This window comes from Cebus imitator, unplaced genomic scaffold (assembly GCF_001604975.1).
Source record: "Cebus imitator isolate Cc_AM_T3 unplaced genomic scaffold, Cebus_imitator-1.0 Scaffold164, whole genome shotgun sequence".
Taxonomy (NCBI): Eukaryota; Metazoa; Chordata; class Mammalia; order Primates; family Cebidae; genus Cebus; species Cebus imitator.
Window position 1 is genome coordinate 480,101 of NW_016107479.1, and position 13,504 is coordinate 493,604.

Consider the following 13,504-nt stretch of genomic DNA (forward strand, 5'->3'; position numbering starts at 1 on the left):
GTGTTCTCACGATAACAGTTCTGTGGAGGCGTGTGTGGGCGCCACTACAGAGGTCTGGTGTCTACACTGACAGTTAGTAAAATGCATGCCATGCATTTTATTATTAATAATAATATTCTGGATATGGAAATTAGTGGGGTTGAAGTGCGCTTCAGAACTAAGCACTTACCAATAGATTCTGGAGATTTAAATACGGAGAGAAGAAAGACAGCATAAAAATATTATTATATTCCTTATAATTTGGTACAAATTTTTCAGAGTTAAAGCTTTATATACTAAATCATCTATGTTACATGTGAATAATTAATTCTTCATTTACAATAACAGAATGCTAATCTACACAATTCTGCTGACAACAAGCAAAAGAGGCAGTTAACAAGACGCTTTAACATCACAGGACAGGTCAAAAGCTGAGAATTCTGGGAAGACAGGCAGTTAAACAACTTAGAATTCTATATCAATATTACTACCAATGTCAAAGTAAACAGCTTATTAGTATATGTCCCTGTGACGTTGCCTAGGGACAGGCTCTAAAGCTTAAGAAATTTAGAATTATCTCTACTTTTAATCTAAGAGAGCAAAGGCATCAACTTGGGATGGGAATGGGAAAAGGAGAAAAGGGCAAAGAGAGAGAGAAAACAGCAAAAGCTGGAGTCTACACCAAAAGCAGGCTTCTGTAGATCCAGTCACTGGAGGGTTCAAAAACCTTGAGTGTGGGCGCACACTACTGTGGCTAAGGTGTAGAAAATGTCCACTCACAATGATATTATCAGAGTATTGATAAAAATCCCCTCCTTTCACTGGTATTTAAGACTTTTTAAAAAATACATCTGATTACTCATGACATAACATTTCTATGTTTTATGTATTAGTGACAAGAAAGCAGATGTGCCCAGGCTTACTAAACTTTGGTACTTTGATGAGTTCAAAGGTAGAAAAGACAGCAGAAAACATACTTAAATAAAATTGAATCATTTAGTGTTTAATATGAATATTTTGTTTTCTAATGGATACAACCATTGGAACTCCTTGCAAGTTCTGAATGAAGTCCAATGTTGAAATAAATTTGTTTCAAAAGAAAGCAGAGAAAGAAGAAAGAAAGAGGAGAAAATGGATTCATCAAATACTGCAAAAAAGCAGTAACTTAAAAAATTATCAAAAATACAGTCACAGCAGTGAGCAATGTGGATTAAACAGAAGCTGCAAAACACACAGAAAAAGGAGAAAGACAGACTCTGAAACAGTCTATGACATCACAAACATGGACCACCCATTAAGTAACAGAGAAAGAGAAGAGGGAGAAAAATCAGTACCTAGAAATTAAAAATAAATAAAATTAAAAATAAAAATAAAGAGAGAGAAAAATTTTTTAAAAAGTTATCTAGGAGTTAGTAGAAACAGTAACAAGACCCTACCTGATCGTAACTGCTTAATACGACCATTGTTGTTGCTTGTGTCCACGGGTAAGAAATCTTTAAACCAAGTGATTTCTGGATCCGGATTGCCACTGGCTGCACAAAGCATGGTGGCCGTGCGCGTACGTTCAACCACCTTCAACTGTGGGCCCATGTCAATGGTAGGGAAGCCCCTGGGAATCTGATCTTCTGCAAAACAAAAGGCGATAGAAACATTCAGTTAGTAAGTCAGATGCCCCAAATTCAAGGCTGTCCAGAAATCTCTCTCTTTACCTTATTCAGCGCTTGCTTGAGAACTTAACACAAACCAGGCACTAATGAATTAGAACACAGTCACAATGCTGTCACAGTCTACATAAGAGGCCAATATACTAACACGGAGCTCAGAAGGGGCTGGCTATGATGAGGGGTTGCAGCGAGTTTTTCAACAGCAAAGAGGGAGAAAGAATCACAGCATTTGTGCCTGAGATCCGTGAGTACCCAGAAGAAGATCTGATTTAAAATTGGCATTTAGGAAAGAGCAAAATCGGCCACGTCACAAAAAAGGGAGCAGGAGATTTTAGAAAGATTCAGGAATGTCACAAGTATAGGCTGAAAGGTTTCGCTGAGAGAGCAGCATGGAAGCCAGCAGTGCCAGCTTGGAGAGCACATGGGGAACAAGCAGAAGATGGTCAAGCTATCTGTTTAGAAGCTGATATATTTTTCTTATAACTCCATGTTTTTCCACACAAGCATAAGGTTCAACCCAAATTGATTACTTTGTAAGGAGTTTCAATTAACCAGAAAATTGTTTGAGGATGCTTTACAAAAGAAGAGCAAAAGCACTATTCCATATTAATGGCACAAAAGCACGTGTTCCTTACAGGGAAAAGAGAATGCTTTCCTCCATCCCAAAGACCTGCACCATTTTCAGTAATTAAAAACTTTAATTCCCTAAATTTGAATCTCCAACTCATCCAAAGTTCACTTCTTGCTGCCCACATTGAAACTGTTCCAGATCCCCGCTATTAAGAAATTAAAGTCCACTTAAATCCCACAATCATGCCCCACACGGATAACTGACATTGCCAGCTCTTCTAGCCAGGATTAGAAAAGTATGTTCTATCTAGGCATTGAAGGAATTTTAGTGAGATGTGTGGCAATTATCCAAATTAGAACATGGCCATTTGTTTGAAGATCATGAAACATTTTTACTTTCCATTGAGTCTGGCATTGATTTAATCAATATTCCCTTATGACCACTGATAAATTTTCATAAGCCACCAATTCTGTATTTACTCAAAAGCATAAACACCAGTGAGCAAAACATTTAAATCATTAGATCTGGCATACTGCTTCTCCTTGGATGCTTCCTACAAGCTCCAGTATAATCCATGAATCCACAGTTGATCGTGAATCTTACCGAGGTTATGTTACAATTTCTAATGAAGAAGCTCCATTTTGACGCCTGCACTGTGTTCTCAGTCAACAGCATGTGTTCTCCACCTCTCTCCCTCTGAAGCCGAGGGGTAAACTCGGTCTCCTAAACCTGGCTAGCAAAGTCCTTTTCAGTCAGGTCTCATTTTTCTCAGCCTCTTAGAGATCACCTCTCTCATAGGAACTTTTCCCTGTGCTTACATTGAAATTCTCACCACTTCCCAGACAAATCATGTCTGTTGTATTCTGTGCCTCTAGGAAGCCACGAAGCCAAAGTCACCTTCCTTGTAAATCTTTTCCAAATTCTCTCAAACTCATTTCACCTTTCCTCCTCAGAGCTACCACAGCAGCAGCTACCCAAATCCACCGTCTCGTACTTATTAACTCACGCGTTTATCCCTCCACACCAGGAGTTCCTGCAGGACTCATCTGTATTCTGTCCCCTTGCCATCATACTAGCCTGAGTTTCCAGGTTTTAAGATAAACTCCAGTCATTCCCAAGCTTAAGTATAAATATATCTCGGAGACTATTAAAAACAAAAATCTCCTTCTATGCAGAACTTCTGGTAGAGAGGCAACCAAAGGAATAGTTAAGAACCCAGAGAGATTTTGAATGCGAATGGTGAAAGAATATAAGATGCCACCAAAGATTAAAGCTCCCAAGAAAGAAAAAGTTCAGTGAACAACAGGTATGGTTATTGTGGAATAAAACTGATGGACTATTAAGGAAAAGTGTAGACTCTGGCTCTCCCGCTGGGCAGGACAGAGGGTCTGTATCTTTTACTAACATAGTCTGTGAAGGGCCAAAAGAAGCTGAGCCAAGTTTGATTTAACACCTGATTCATGACAGAATACTGTCCTATGAGACCAGGTAGTTATGGCTGGGTACTAAAGACATTTATACAAATAATTTACTGCAATTAGCTAAATTTTACTTAAGTTGGAAGACATGGCTTTGTTGTGGAAGCAGTAATACATTGCTTTTGTGAATGTTTACATATCATTAGCCAAGCAGAAGTCTACAGTGGACGTGTGTCACAAACAGTAGTTAAAAACTGAATTTCAAGATGATTTTTCAAGGCTCCAAGAGAAAGTTAAAAATTAAAAGTGGGATGCAAATTAGGCTATGCCGGTTTTAATAATCTATTCCACTTGTATTTCATCAGGATGTTGTTTATGTCTTTAAAGGTTTTGCCAATATATTTACATCTACAACATAGTTCTGATGTTGTCTGGGGAGAAAAAAGAGCAGAAAGATCAATAGCTGCTATACCACACACATTATATTATTAAATACCTCACTTGGCAGCTATTGACACAAAGTACTTCAAAGGATAAAAGTAATTTACCTCAAGTGCTCCAAAGTCAACTATACTGCCTACATAGAAATGAGTTTCTGAAAAAGCTCTTAGATTTTGTTGTTGTTAGGTTCCATTTTTAAAACAACCAACTTAGGTTAATCAAAAATCACCTCGGGATTCGTGGGTGGTTTCTGTATGTCCTAGGACACTGTATCTCTCCCACGGTGTTTAAGTGCTAGTTACATTTCCCCGCATAAATATTGCTCTGCTAGTAATTAGTTTTCTTCTATAAGTTCATCTCTCAGAACAACTGAGCCAATATTCAGTGCTGATCAGTGGCAAGTGCCAAAGGCTTAAGATTGTTGAGTCACTTATTAAAGGCTCTTACCAAAGAAATCTAGATTTAATAACCATTTATAAGAAATGAAGTCCTCACCTTGGGGATAGCTGACAAAATTGACTTGTGCCCTCCTGAAAATCAGTCTAATACATTTGCATGACCTTTCTTTCCCTTCTTGGCTCATAAAGAACACTCCAGAGCCCCCTTTTCATATACACGAGTGCACAATAAAGATAATCCTTCTTGCATACTAATGGGACAGAGAATGTAAAGAGCATTCCTTTCTTATTTTTAATAAGGGTAATTAAATTCTATCCATCCTCCTTTTGCACAGAATCTCTTTGAATGCACTTTCTTCATTAAATTTTCATGAGAAACATCACAATGTAACAGATTCAAATAGCCAGAGCCATTACACATTGACAGTTGTGGCTTGTTTCCAATTTGACCGTCAGGTATTTGGCAATAAAACTCAGTATTCGACATAAAACAAACGGTAGAAATAATGAAATTTCTAATTGGAATGCTTATCTCAGTGGGTGTAGTTTAGAAAATGTTAATTGCTTTTTTCTTTACCTTCTACATTTATTAGTGATTTATATAAAACTGCCTCAGCCATTTGATAACATCAATTTTGACAGCTCCTCAAATGTGTGGTGCCAGGAACTTGGGAATCCAATCAATATCTTTAATATCTTAACCACACAAACTTTCTCAGGAAAAAGCAGCTAGCAAAAATTAACAATCTGTCAATATGCTAGTAGCTTTAAACTTTTACATGAGGTGAAAAGAAAAACATTTTGTCCTATTCATTAATGTGCTCATTAAGCTTTAAAGTGCCTTATCACTGTTCCATATTAATATTCAATCATGCAGAATTAGCTACTAATTCATCAACAGTTTAAATCAGACTTGACCTTCACAAAGCCATTTGGTCTGTCATTTTGAGAGGCCATTAAGGGGCAAATTACTATATACTTCCGCTTGGTGAATCACAGAGTCATACATATTTTGTTTGGAATGGCAGCTATAATAGACTGGGAAATATAGCACATTCTTTGAATCTGTTGGTGTTTTAATGAAATATGCCGATATGAAATTTTCAGTTCCATTAAGGAAACAGAAAAACAAATGTGGGCATTTTCCAGTTAACTTCCCATTGTTGTAGAACTTTTGAACAACTCTGACCTGCCCAGGACTTGAAAGGAATCTATCTATGAGGAAAATAGTCTGACATTGTTTTGTAGGTAGTCATGCCTTATGTATCTGTGAATGATCAAGTAATAGGTTTTGCATAATTTGCTCAGTTAAACCATTTTCATTGTTCATGCGTAAACAATATTGATGATGCTCTTTCTTTCACTCCACTTGCACAAACACTGAATCTCTTCTTTGAAAGGAAGCCAGGAAATTCTAAATTCCCTGCTAAGGCTACAAACTCCTTTCGAGGTGGTCCTAAGTAGCTCTTCTTGCCTAATCTTGCTAGGGCTCTTGCTGCATAAATTCAACCAGGCTAGTCCTTTGACTCTAATCCCAACTGATTTAAAGAAGTTTTCAATAAAGTATGTTTGCCATGATCCTTGGAAAAATCCCAACCTCTTCCAAGCTAATAAATGCCCTCTTTTCCCTTTGAACAAGATTTTTTGGCTCTTTGATTAATCAACAGTATAAATAAAGAAAATCCGTATTTTCAGATGATTCATTCCTAAAAATAAATTTTAAAAATATTTAAATATTTGGGCTGTCAAAGTTTGTTATGAATTACTGAAAACACTGAAACCAACTGTTTTTCCCTATATCATGGCAGGCATTTTTCTTTTAATGATTCAGGGAAGGGGAATTAAACATTCCTCATTGGGGAGTGGGTCATGTTAAGAAACCTATATGGCTTTCTTAAAGAAAATGTTATTTTTAAAAGATGATGTCAAGAAGTCAGAGTTTTGGTTTTTCCTTTCAAAAGTTAAACATTCAGAAAATACCTGTTTGGGCAAAATAATATAAATCAAGGAACACCTCTGTACAAAGTACCCCTGGGCTAGTTCTAATAGCCCCATTAATAGTTCAGCTCTGGAGAGGGAAAATCTCTCAACAAGATTTGTCTAATATGATATTCTTACTAAATCCCACCTTTAACAGAATGAGATTTAGTAAGAGCATCATATAAGACAAATTTAACATTTTATATACTACAAAGTGCTATAGTGGCCCGTATCTCTAAAACATAAATATTTGAGCCTTATTAGAGTTCCTTGAATAAGGGTGATACCATTATCATTTTTTTTGCCTATAAAACAAAGACTCAGTAATATTGTTATCTGTTTCATATCCCACAAACAGTAAAAAAAAAAAAAAAAAAAAAAAAAAAAAAAAAATTAAAGAAAGTTTTTTAGTTCTAGATTTGGTGTATTTTCATTGTGTCATGTTTCCTCTATTAAAATTGCTACTCTTCAAATAAATACTCATCATGTAGTGATTAAACTCTTAATCAGAGTCAATTCACAATGAATGGCACAACAAAATGTTTGAATACTTGGTCATCTTTTAGTTTTTTCAGCAGCATGGACTAGATACTAAAGTTCCATGAGATGTAATGATACTTAAAAAATAGATTGACATTTTAAAAATCCACATATATATATATACATACACATATACATATATATATATATATACACACACACATACACATATGTGTATATATGTATATATATGTGTGCGTGTCTATATACATACATATGTATATGTTGGCTTCTCATTCACTTATGATTAGTTCTATAGAGACAGAACTCTGCCATATCTGTTAGTCAGTACAAGGTAGATGAGAAATGGAAGAGTGTGAAAAGGCAGATAAATGTCAAGTGATTTCCCTAGAGAGCTCAGATTCAGTACTGTGCCTACACCTTTAAGCCCTTGTGTAATTTCTATCTAATTGCCTAGGAAGGGCTATGAATGGCAGGCCTTCTGCCATGCACAGGTACCAGGAAAGCAGATACAAGTAGACTTAACATATCTACCCTATGACTTTGGGCCACAAGGTCCCACTTCTGTTACATGGCACTAATAATGACTACTCCAAAGCTTTGTCTGGACAAGGAGACAGATCAGTTTCTCAGAGGCTGGAAGACAGAAGATTATCATTGTTGTATTTGCTAATTTGTCAAACAATGAGTTTTCAAGTCATTATATTTCAAATTGAATCACAGTATCAGGCTACAAACAAGAAACACTATTTACTTTCCAGAATACACTCCCTGAAAAAGAAGAAAAAAACATTCTTTTCTTAAAGGAAACAGTGTAAATAAAGCTTTTATGTTCACTATTCCAGATGGCAGCAGCATATAATTTGTATTATGTCGACATCATGACCATTATTATTCAAAGTCAATCTTCCCATAAGTGAACTGAATAAGGGACTGAAAACACAAAAATAAAGAGCAAAGAAACAAAAGCTAAATCAATGTTTTCTAGCAAAGTTGGGCTCCTGGGCCATTATCAAAATGATATGCATATGAATAAAATTGAAAAAAAATATGAATAAAATAGTTCCTAATTATAAATCAAATGCTATTCCAGCCAGAAAGAGACTATATAAAGCAAGAAAAAACTGCCAGTTAATAAATGACATTCCATATGGAATATATACGTCCCCAAAAATGTAATTATGAACAAGATACATAATTTTTTTTCCGAGGTCCTCTTTGCAAGTTATTACGTACAAATAGTATACTTGTCTTAATACAGCTATAAATCAATCAGCTAAGCTTTTATTTTAGAGTAGATTTAGGTATCTCTTAAAGGCAATCACTGGATACAAGAGTCTCAAAAGATTTCTCATAGAATTATGGCACATAAGAATAGAAAATTGGACACTGATAAGCTAAGAGCTTCATTAGGAGCTACTAAATATTCAGCATACCAACCAGCTACCCATAGAGCATTACAGAGCAAAGCTCTGTTTTATGAACTAAACCTCACATTTTGAGGAGTTTGCAAGGTTCTCCTGGCAGAGAATAAAACAAACTGTTTAGAAGCAATGTATGCAATTATCCTACAAATTACAAAGTAATGTCTACACAGCAGAACATAAACCTCAGTTCGATTTAATCATCATTTGTCTGAATGTGGTAGCTACAATTTTACACTGCATTAAGTAAGTTAAGGCATACTGTTATTAGTGCTTGGCCTTACCAAATTATTATCCTTTCTGTGATTCATAATCAAATAAATTCATTGAGAAAAAAAGAAGTACCTTCTCCTCCTACCTAGCAACACTATTAATACCTGAATGTTTAAGTAAATACTTAGGAATCAGGGAAACACATTTATTCCCTTCTTTGGGATGCAAATCTCATTAACATAAAATCCAATATCCATCCACTTTCACAAATCTCATTATTCCCTATTAATTTATATTTAGCAACAAGCAGGTGTCATTATAGTCACCCTTTACATCCATCCAAATATTCACCTTACTTTGAATATTCAAATAACCACTTTACAGAAATTCATATTTAAATCATACAATGAATTTTATTAGCTTTAGAAAATAATATTTTGATTCTTGTTTTTTCAGAAAAAGAGCCACAAAGACAAAAATAGTAAACATAGAGAATTTTGTTTGGGTCCTGCCTCCATTATTTGTTAGCTTTGTAAACAGTTACAAACCAACAAGCTTAATCAAATGAGACTACAAAAAACATTTAATGTGGTTGCTTCACTGTATTGTGGTAAATTTAAGCATACATGAATAAATTTTCTAAGCCATCAAATATATATTAAAAAAAAACACAATGAATTGTGTAGTGTTGGACTGGAACTAACGTACTGACATGAACACCTAGTTTTAAATATATACGTGTGTGTGTGTGTATATAAATGTACACATATACTATATTATATAGTTTAAATATATAGACAGATAAATAAATAAATATATATATATATCTGAGATATGTAAATGAGTATGCATACACAAACATACATTCTTTATATAAACTTACCAAACACTTCTTCCCTAGCTGAGCCAAGACAGGCTGGAGCAGTAATACCCAACAGCAATGGTAATACCTTGTGTCCATATCTTGGTTTCTAAGTATCATTCTCCAGTAAAAGGAAACACTTTCCTTTCAGAAAGTTTCCCTTCAGAAAACTCCTTAGAGAAATCACTTATTCCAGTTAGGACTGGGACAAGGAAACAATGAGACATATCTGGAATTATCTTGCTGTATGAGAAAATGCTCAAAGAATGAAAGGTATATACTAAATGTACACAGAAGTCAGCTTAAAGGGGCTCTTACTGACCAAACAGGGGAGAACTTGAACATCAAAATTAAAAAAGACAATATTAACAAATTATAACACACTGAATAAAATAAAGACATGCATCCATACTAATATAAATAACTCAGTATAGTAAGTTTCAGGAGAAATAGTATCAGAGAAACTCCCTATATAAATTTATTAAATATAAATAAAGTACTCCATGAGAGATTAAATGATGGGGAAATTCTTAAGCATCTCCTAATTTTGCAGTATGCAATTAGAAACCAAAAATGATGCTCCTTATGCTGCTGCTGATGCCAATGATACTCATTAAAAAAAGAATGCCCCCATTTACATGATTTTGCTGTATTCTAAGCACTGTAGTAATCCTAAAAATGCCATTAGAAGAAAAACATCTAATTTTCAATTTTTTAATTGAAAAAAATTTAATGATTTTTAAAATAATAAAATATATAAGGAAAAATTAGTAACTTTGCAATGGAAAAGGCTCACAGAAACAACCTTGATTTAAAAAAAATCAAGGTTAATGACATCAGTAATGGGATAAATCAAACTCATGTGGTGAGAAAAACATAGCATCACTTCCATAATATTTCTAGAAAAGAGTCCAAACCTAAATATGACTACCGGTAAACATCAGCAAAACCCAAACAAGAATATGTTGTTAAGTAACAGCCTTGTTATCTTCAAAACTATCATGGTCAGAAATGTCAAAGAAAGACCGAGGAACCCTTCCAGGTTGACAAGTACAAAACATAATTCTGAACTGGAGCCTCTGTGGAAAATTAGAAAAACTTGAATAGGGATAATTGGTGAAACCCAAATAAAAGTAACTGGCCAAATGTGATCCAAAGTGAGTGGGGTCTAAGAATTAAACTGTTATGATGCATCAGTGTTTACTTCCTGATTTTGAGACTTCTGTTGTAGTTAGGTAGGAGAATGCCTTGTTTGTATAAATCTGAGTATTTGAGAATTATACGCAAAGCTTCAGGTAAGCAATTAACTTTCAAATAGTTCAAGAATAATAAGTTATTTGCACTGTAGTTTCCACTTTTCTTTAAGATTAGGATCAATTCAAGATTTTAAATTATGTAGAAGTAAACTGTTATAATTAATTCATATTATCAAAAATACACAGACTTATCCCCAAAGCTTCTGGGTAGCTAGATATACTCCAGCACTGTTTTCCCAACTGTGACAAACATTCTTAAATACAAACTGTATTTGAGGCCCTCTTGGACACCATGACTGTTTAAATGACATTCCAAATGTTACTACCAATTTTACACAAATGATGACAATATTAGAAAAAGTTAGCTCTGAAAAAATGTAAATTCCTATAAAACTAAAACAAGTATTTAATGACAGTAAACAATGAACAAAATTGAGTGATAACTAAAGAGTAAAGTGCAAGCTCATGAAAATGTGATAAATCAATATTCTAACAACATAATGCATGTTTATTTTTATTTACAGAAATGATAAAGTCTGATAAAAGTTTAAGACAGAAGGCTGACTTTTTGAGGATTTTCCTCCCAATTAAAACATAATTAACTTGATTTAAGGCCGAGAATAGCTTCAGAAATCCAAATGTTACTTTTTTAAGCCAAACTTTCAACAATTTTAGAAACAACCCACCTTTCCCTCAGCTCATCACAGTTCCTGCCTCCTGGAACAAGACACATTAAAGAAAATGCTTGTGATCCCCCCGTCTTTAATAATGTAACGGAATGGGAGCCAGAGGGACAATATAAAGTGAGTCAGGTATGTATAAATAATCTTTCTGAATAAAAGCATTTCACTATTTTGCCACATTCAGTAACAGTTTTTAGAGTTTCAAAGGCAAACTGTGGTCGGTATTTGTTTTATCTGAAGGGGCAAAATTGATTCTGAAAACAAAGGTAATGGCAGTTTTCTTTAGAGGGTATCTTGAAATACAAAAAGATCAAATCTTAGAGTACAAAACATCATATATAAAATGTTTCACTGAAAAAATTAAAACTCTAGGAACACATGAATAAGCACTTAAAAGATAACTGATATGTCTCAGACTGTATTACAGATCTATGGGAAAACATTTCCCATAAACACAAATAATTTTCTATCTATATGGCAAAATTCAGCCTGAATTTAACACCAAAGAATAACCAAATGGAACTAGTATTTTTTTGTTTTTTATAGACAGGGTCTCGCTCTGTTACCCAGGCTGGACTTCAATGGTACAATTATAGCTCACTGCAGCACTGACCTCCCAGGCTCAAGTGATCCTTCCACCTCAGCCTCCAGAGTAGCTGTGACTACAGGCATGTGCCACCAGACCTGGCTAAGTTCTTTTTACTTTTCATAGAGATGAGTCTCACTAAGTTGCCCAGGCTAGTCTCAAACTCCTGAGTTCAAGTGACACTCCTGCCTCAACTCTGGCACATCTAGGACCACAGGCACACACCATTCTACCCATCTTTTTTTTCTTTTTGTAGAGACGGGTTTTTGCTGTGTTCCCAAGGCTGGTCTCAAACTCCTCCTGGGCTGCAGAGATCCTTCCACCTTGGCCTTCCAGTGTTGGAATTCCTAGCAAGTGCCACTGCGTCCGGGCTTTCTCTCTCTCTCTCTCTCTCTCTCTCTCTCTCTCTCTGTGTGTGTGTGTCAATGTATGTTTTTCTTCAAAATCTTTTAAAACACAGGACTATCAATGTATGATACTGCCCAAAGAAGTTTATAACTATGATTTGTTTCTTTTCATAATTTTTGAACTTTCCTCTCTCTTTATCAAAAGAATATCATATATGAAAACAAACACAGGATAGAAATCTATTCACTATGCTTTGAAATGTCAAAAATATTAAGAAGCTACTCAACAGGCGGTCAGACATCTGGAAAACAACCTAACACAAGGAAAAACTACCAAAAAATGGCCAAAACCACTACCAAAAGGCATATTAATAAAATCCTTTATCTTTTGCAAATAGAGGAGATCGTCAAGCATTCACATAAATTCTAAAGCCTTGACTTTTTCTTCTTCAACAGTAGATTAAACGCAGCAAATTAGAAAAAGGGTTTCAGGCAAAACCTGAGGGCATACATAAAGGATTGTGATCTTTTTCCTAAAAGCAAATGAAAGGAAAGAAAAGTTTTAAAGGTAGATACAATCGTGTGGGCAGTTTAGTGCTTGCAGGCATGTGTACTGGGAGGGTATGACGCTTATCACAAAATTGGCATATAAAGAAATGTCTTTTTAACTGCAGTATGAAAAATGCACTGGGAAAAAGCAAAAAATAAAAATAAAGTAATGTAGGCATGTTATTTAGGATGGTAGATAGCCCAGTGGCAAGATAAACTTGCGTCTGAAAGTAGCAGGGAGATAGGGAGGAGTGGAATAAGTTCAGAATAATTTGAATGTCAATTTTACATGGGTTGGTAATATTTTGAAGACGAGGAATGAAGGAAAATTACCAGGGATGGCTTTGCAAAATTTTATGATTGTTTGCATATGTTTTCAGTCATGTCTTCCCTTGGCAAACAATGTCATGCATTTGAGGCACTCATGACACACACAGTGTGCCTCCATGAAGGACTCTCCGCAATACAGTTGCCTCTGGATGGAGCACAGCACTCAGTACAAAGCAAGTATCTGTCAGTTGAGCACTGATCCACCTTTACCTTCAGGAATTGGCAAAAGGGACTGGTACTGTAAGCCATTCACCTCCTTATCTGCCTTGTCTCAGGATGAAGGCAAGAGATGTCTGCTTTAG

At 35.2% G+C, this 13,504-nt stretch overlaps 1 protein-coding gene across 47 annotated transcripts in view; it reads right to left on the reverse strand.

Moving 5' to 3' along the window:
• The window catches only part of PTPRD (protein tyrosine phosphatase receptor type D), a 2,344,803-nt gene that overhangs the window by 211,244 nt on the left and 2,120,055 nt on the right, over positions 1-13,504 (reverse strand). For 31 of the 47 annotated variants that reach the window (XM_037744085.1, XM_037744087.1, XM_017544042.2 and 28 more), the window contains 2 exons: positions 1,416-1,604; positions 170-178 (listed from right to left, as the gene is read on the reverse strand). In XM_037744085.1, the coding sequence (XP_037600013.1) occupies positions 170-178; positions 1,416-1,604 (198 nt within the window). The remainder of the gene's footprint in view (positions 1-169; positions 179-1,415; positions 1,605-13,504) is intronic. The other 16 variants (XM_037744086.1, XM_017544050.2, XM_037744092.1 and 13 more) reach the window with 1 other exon arrangement.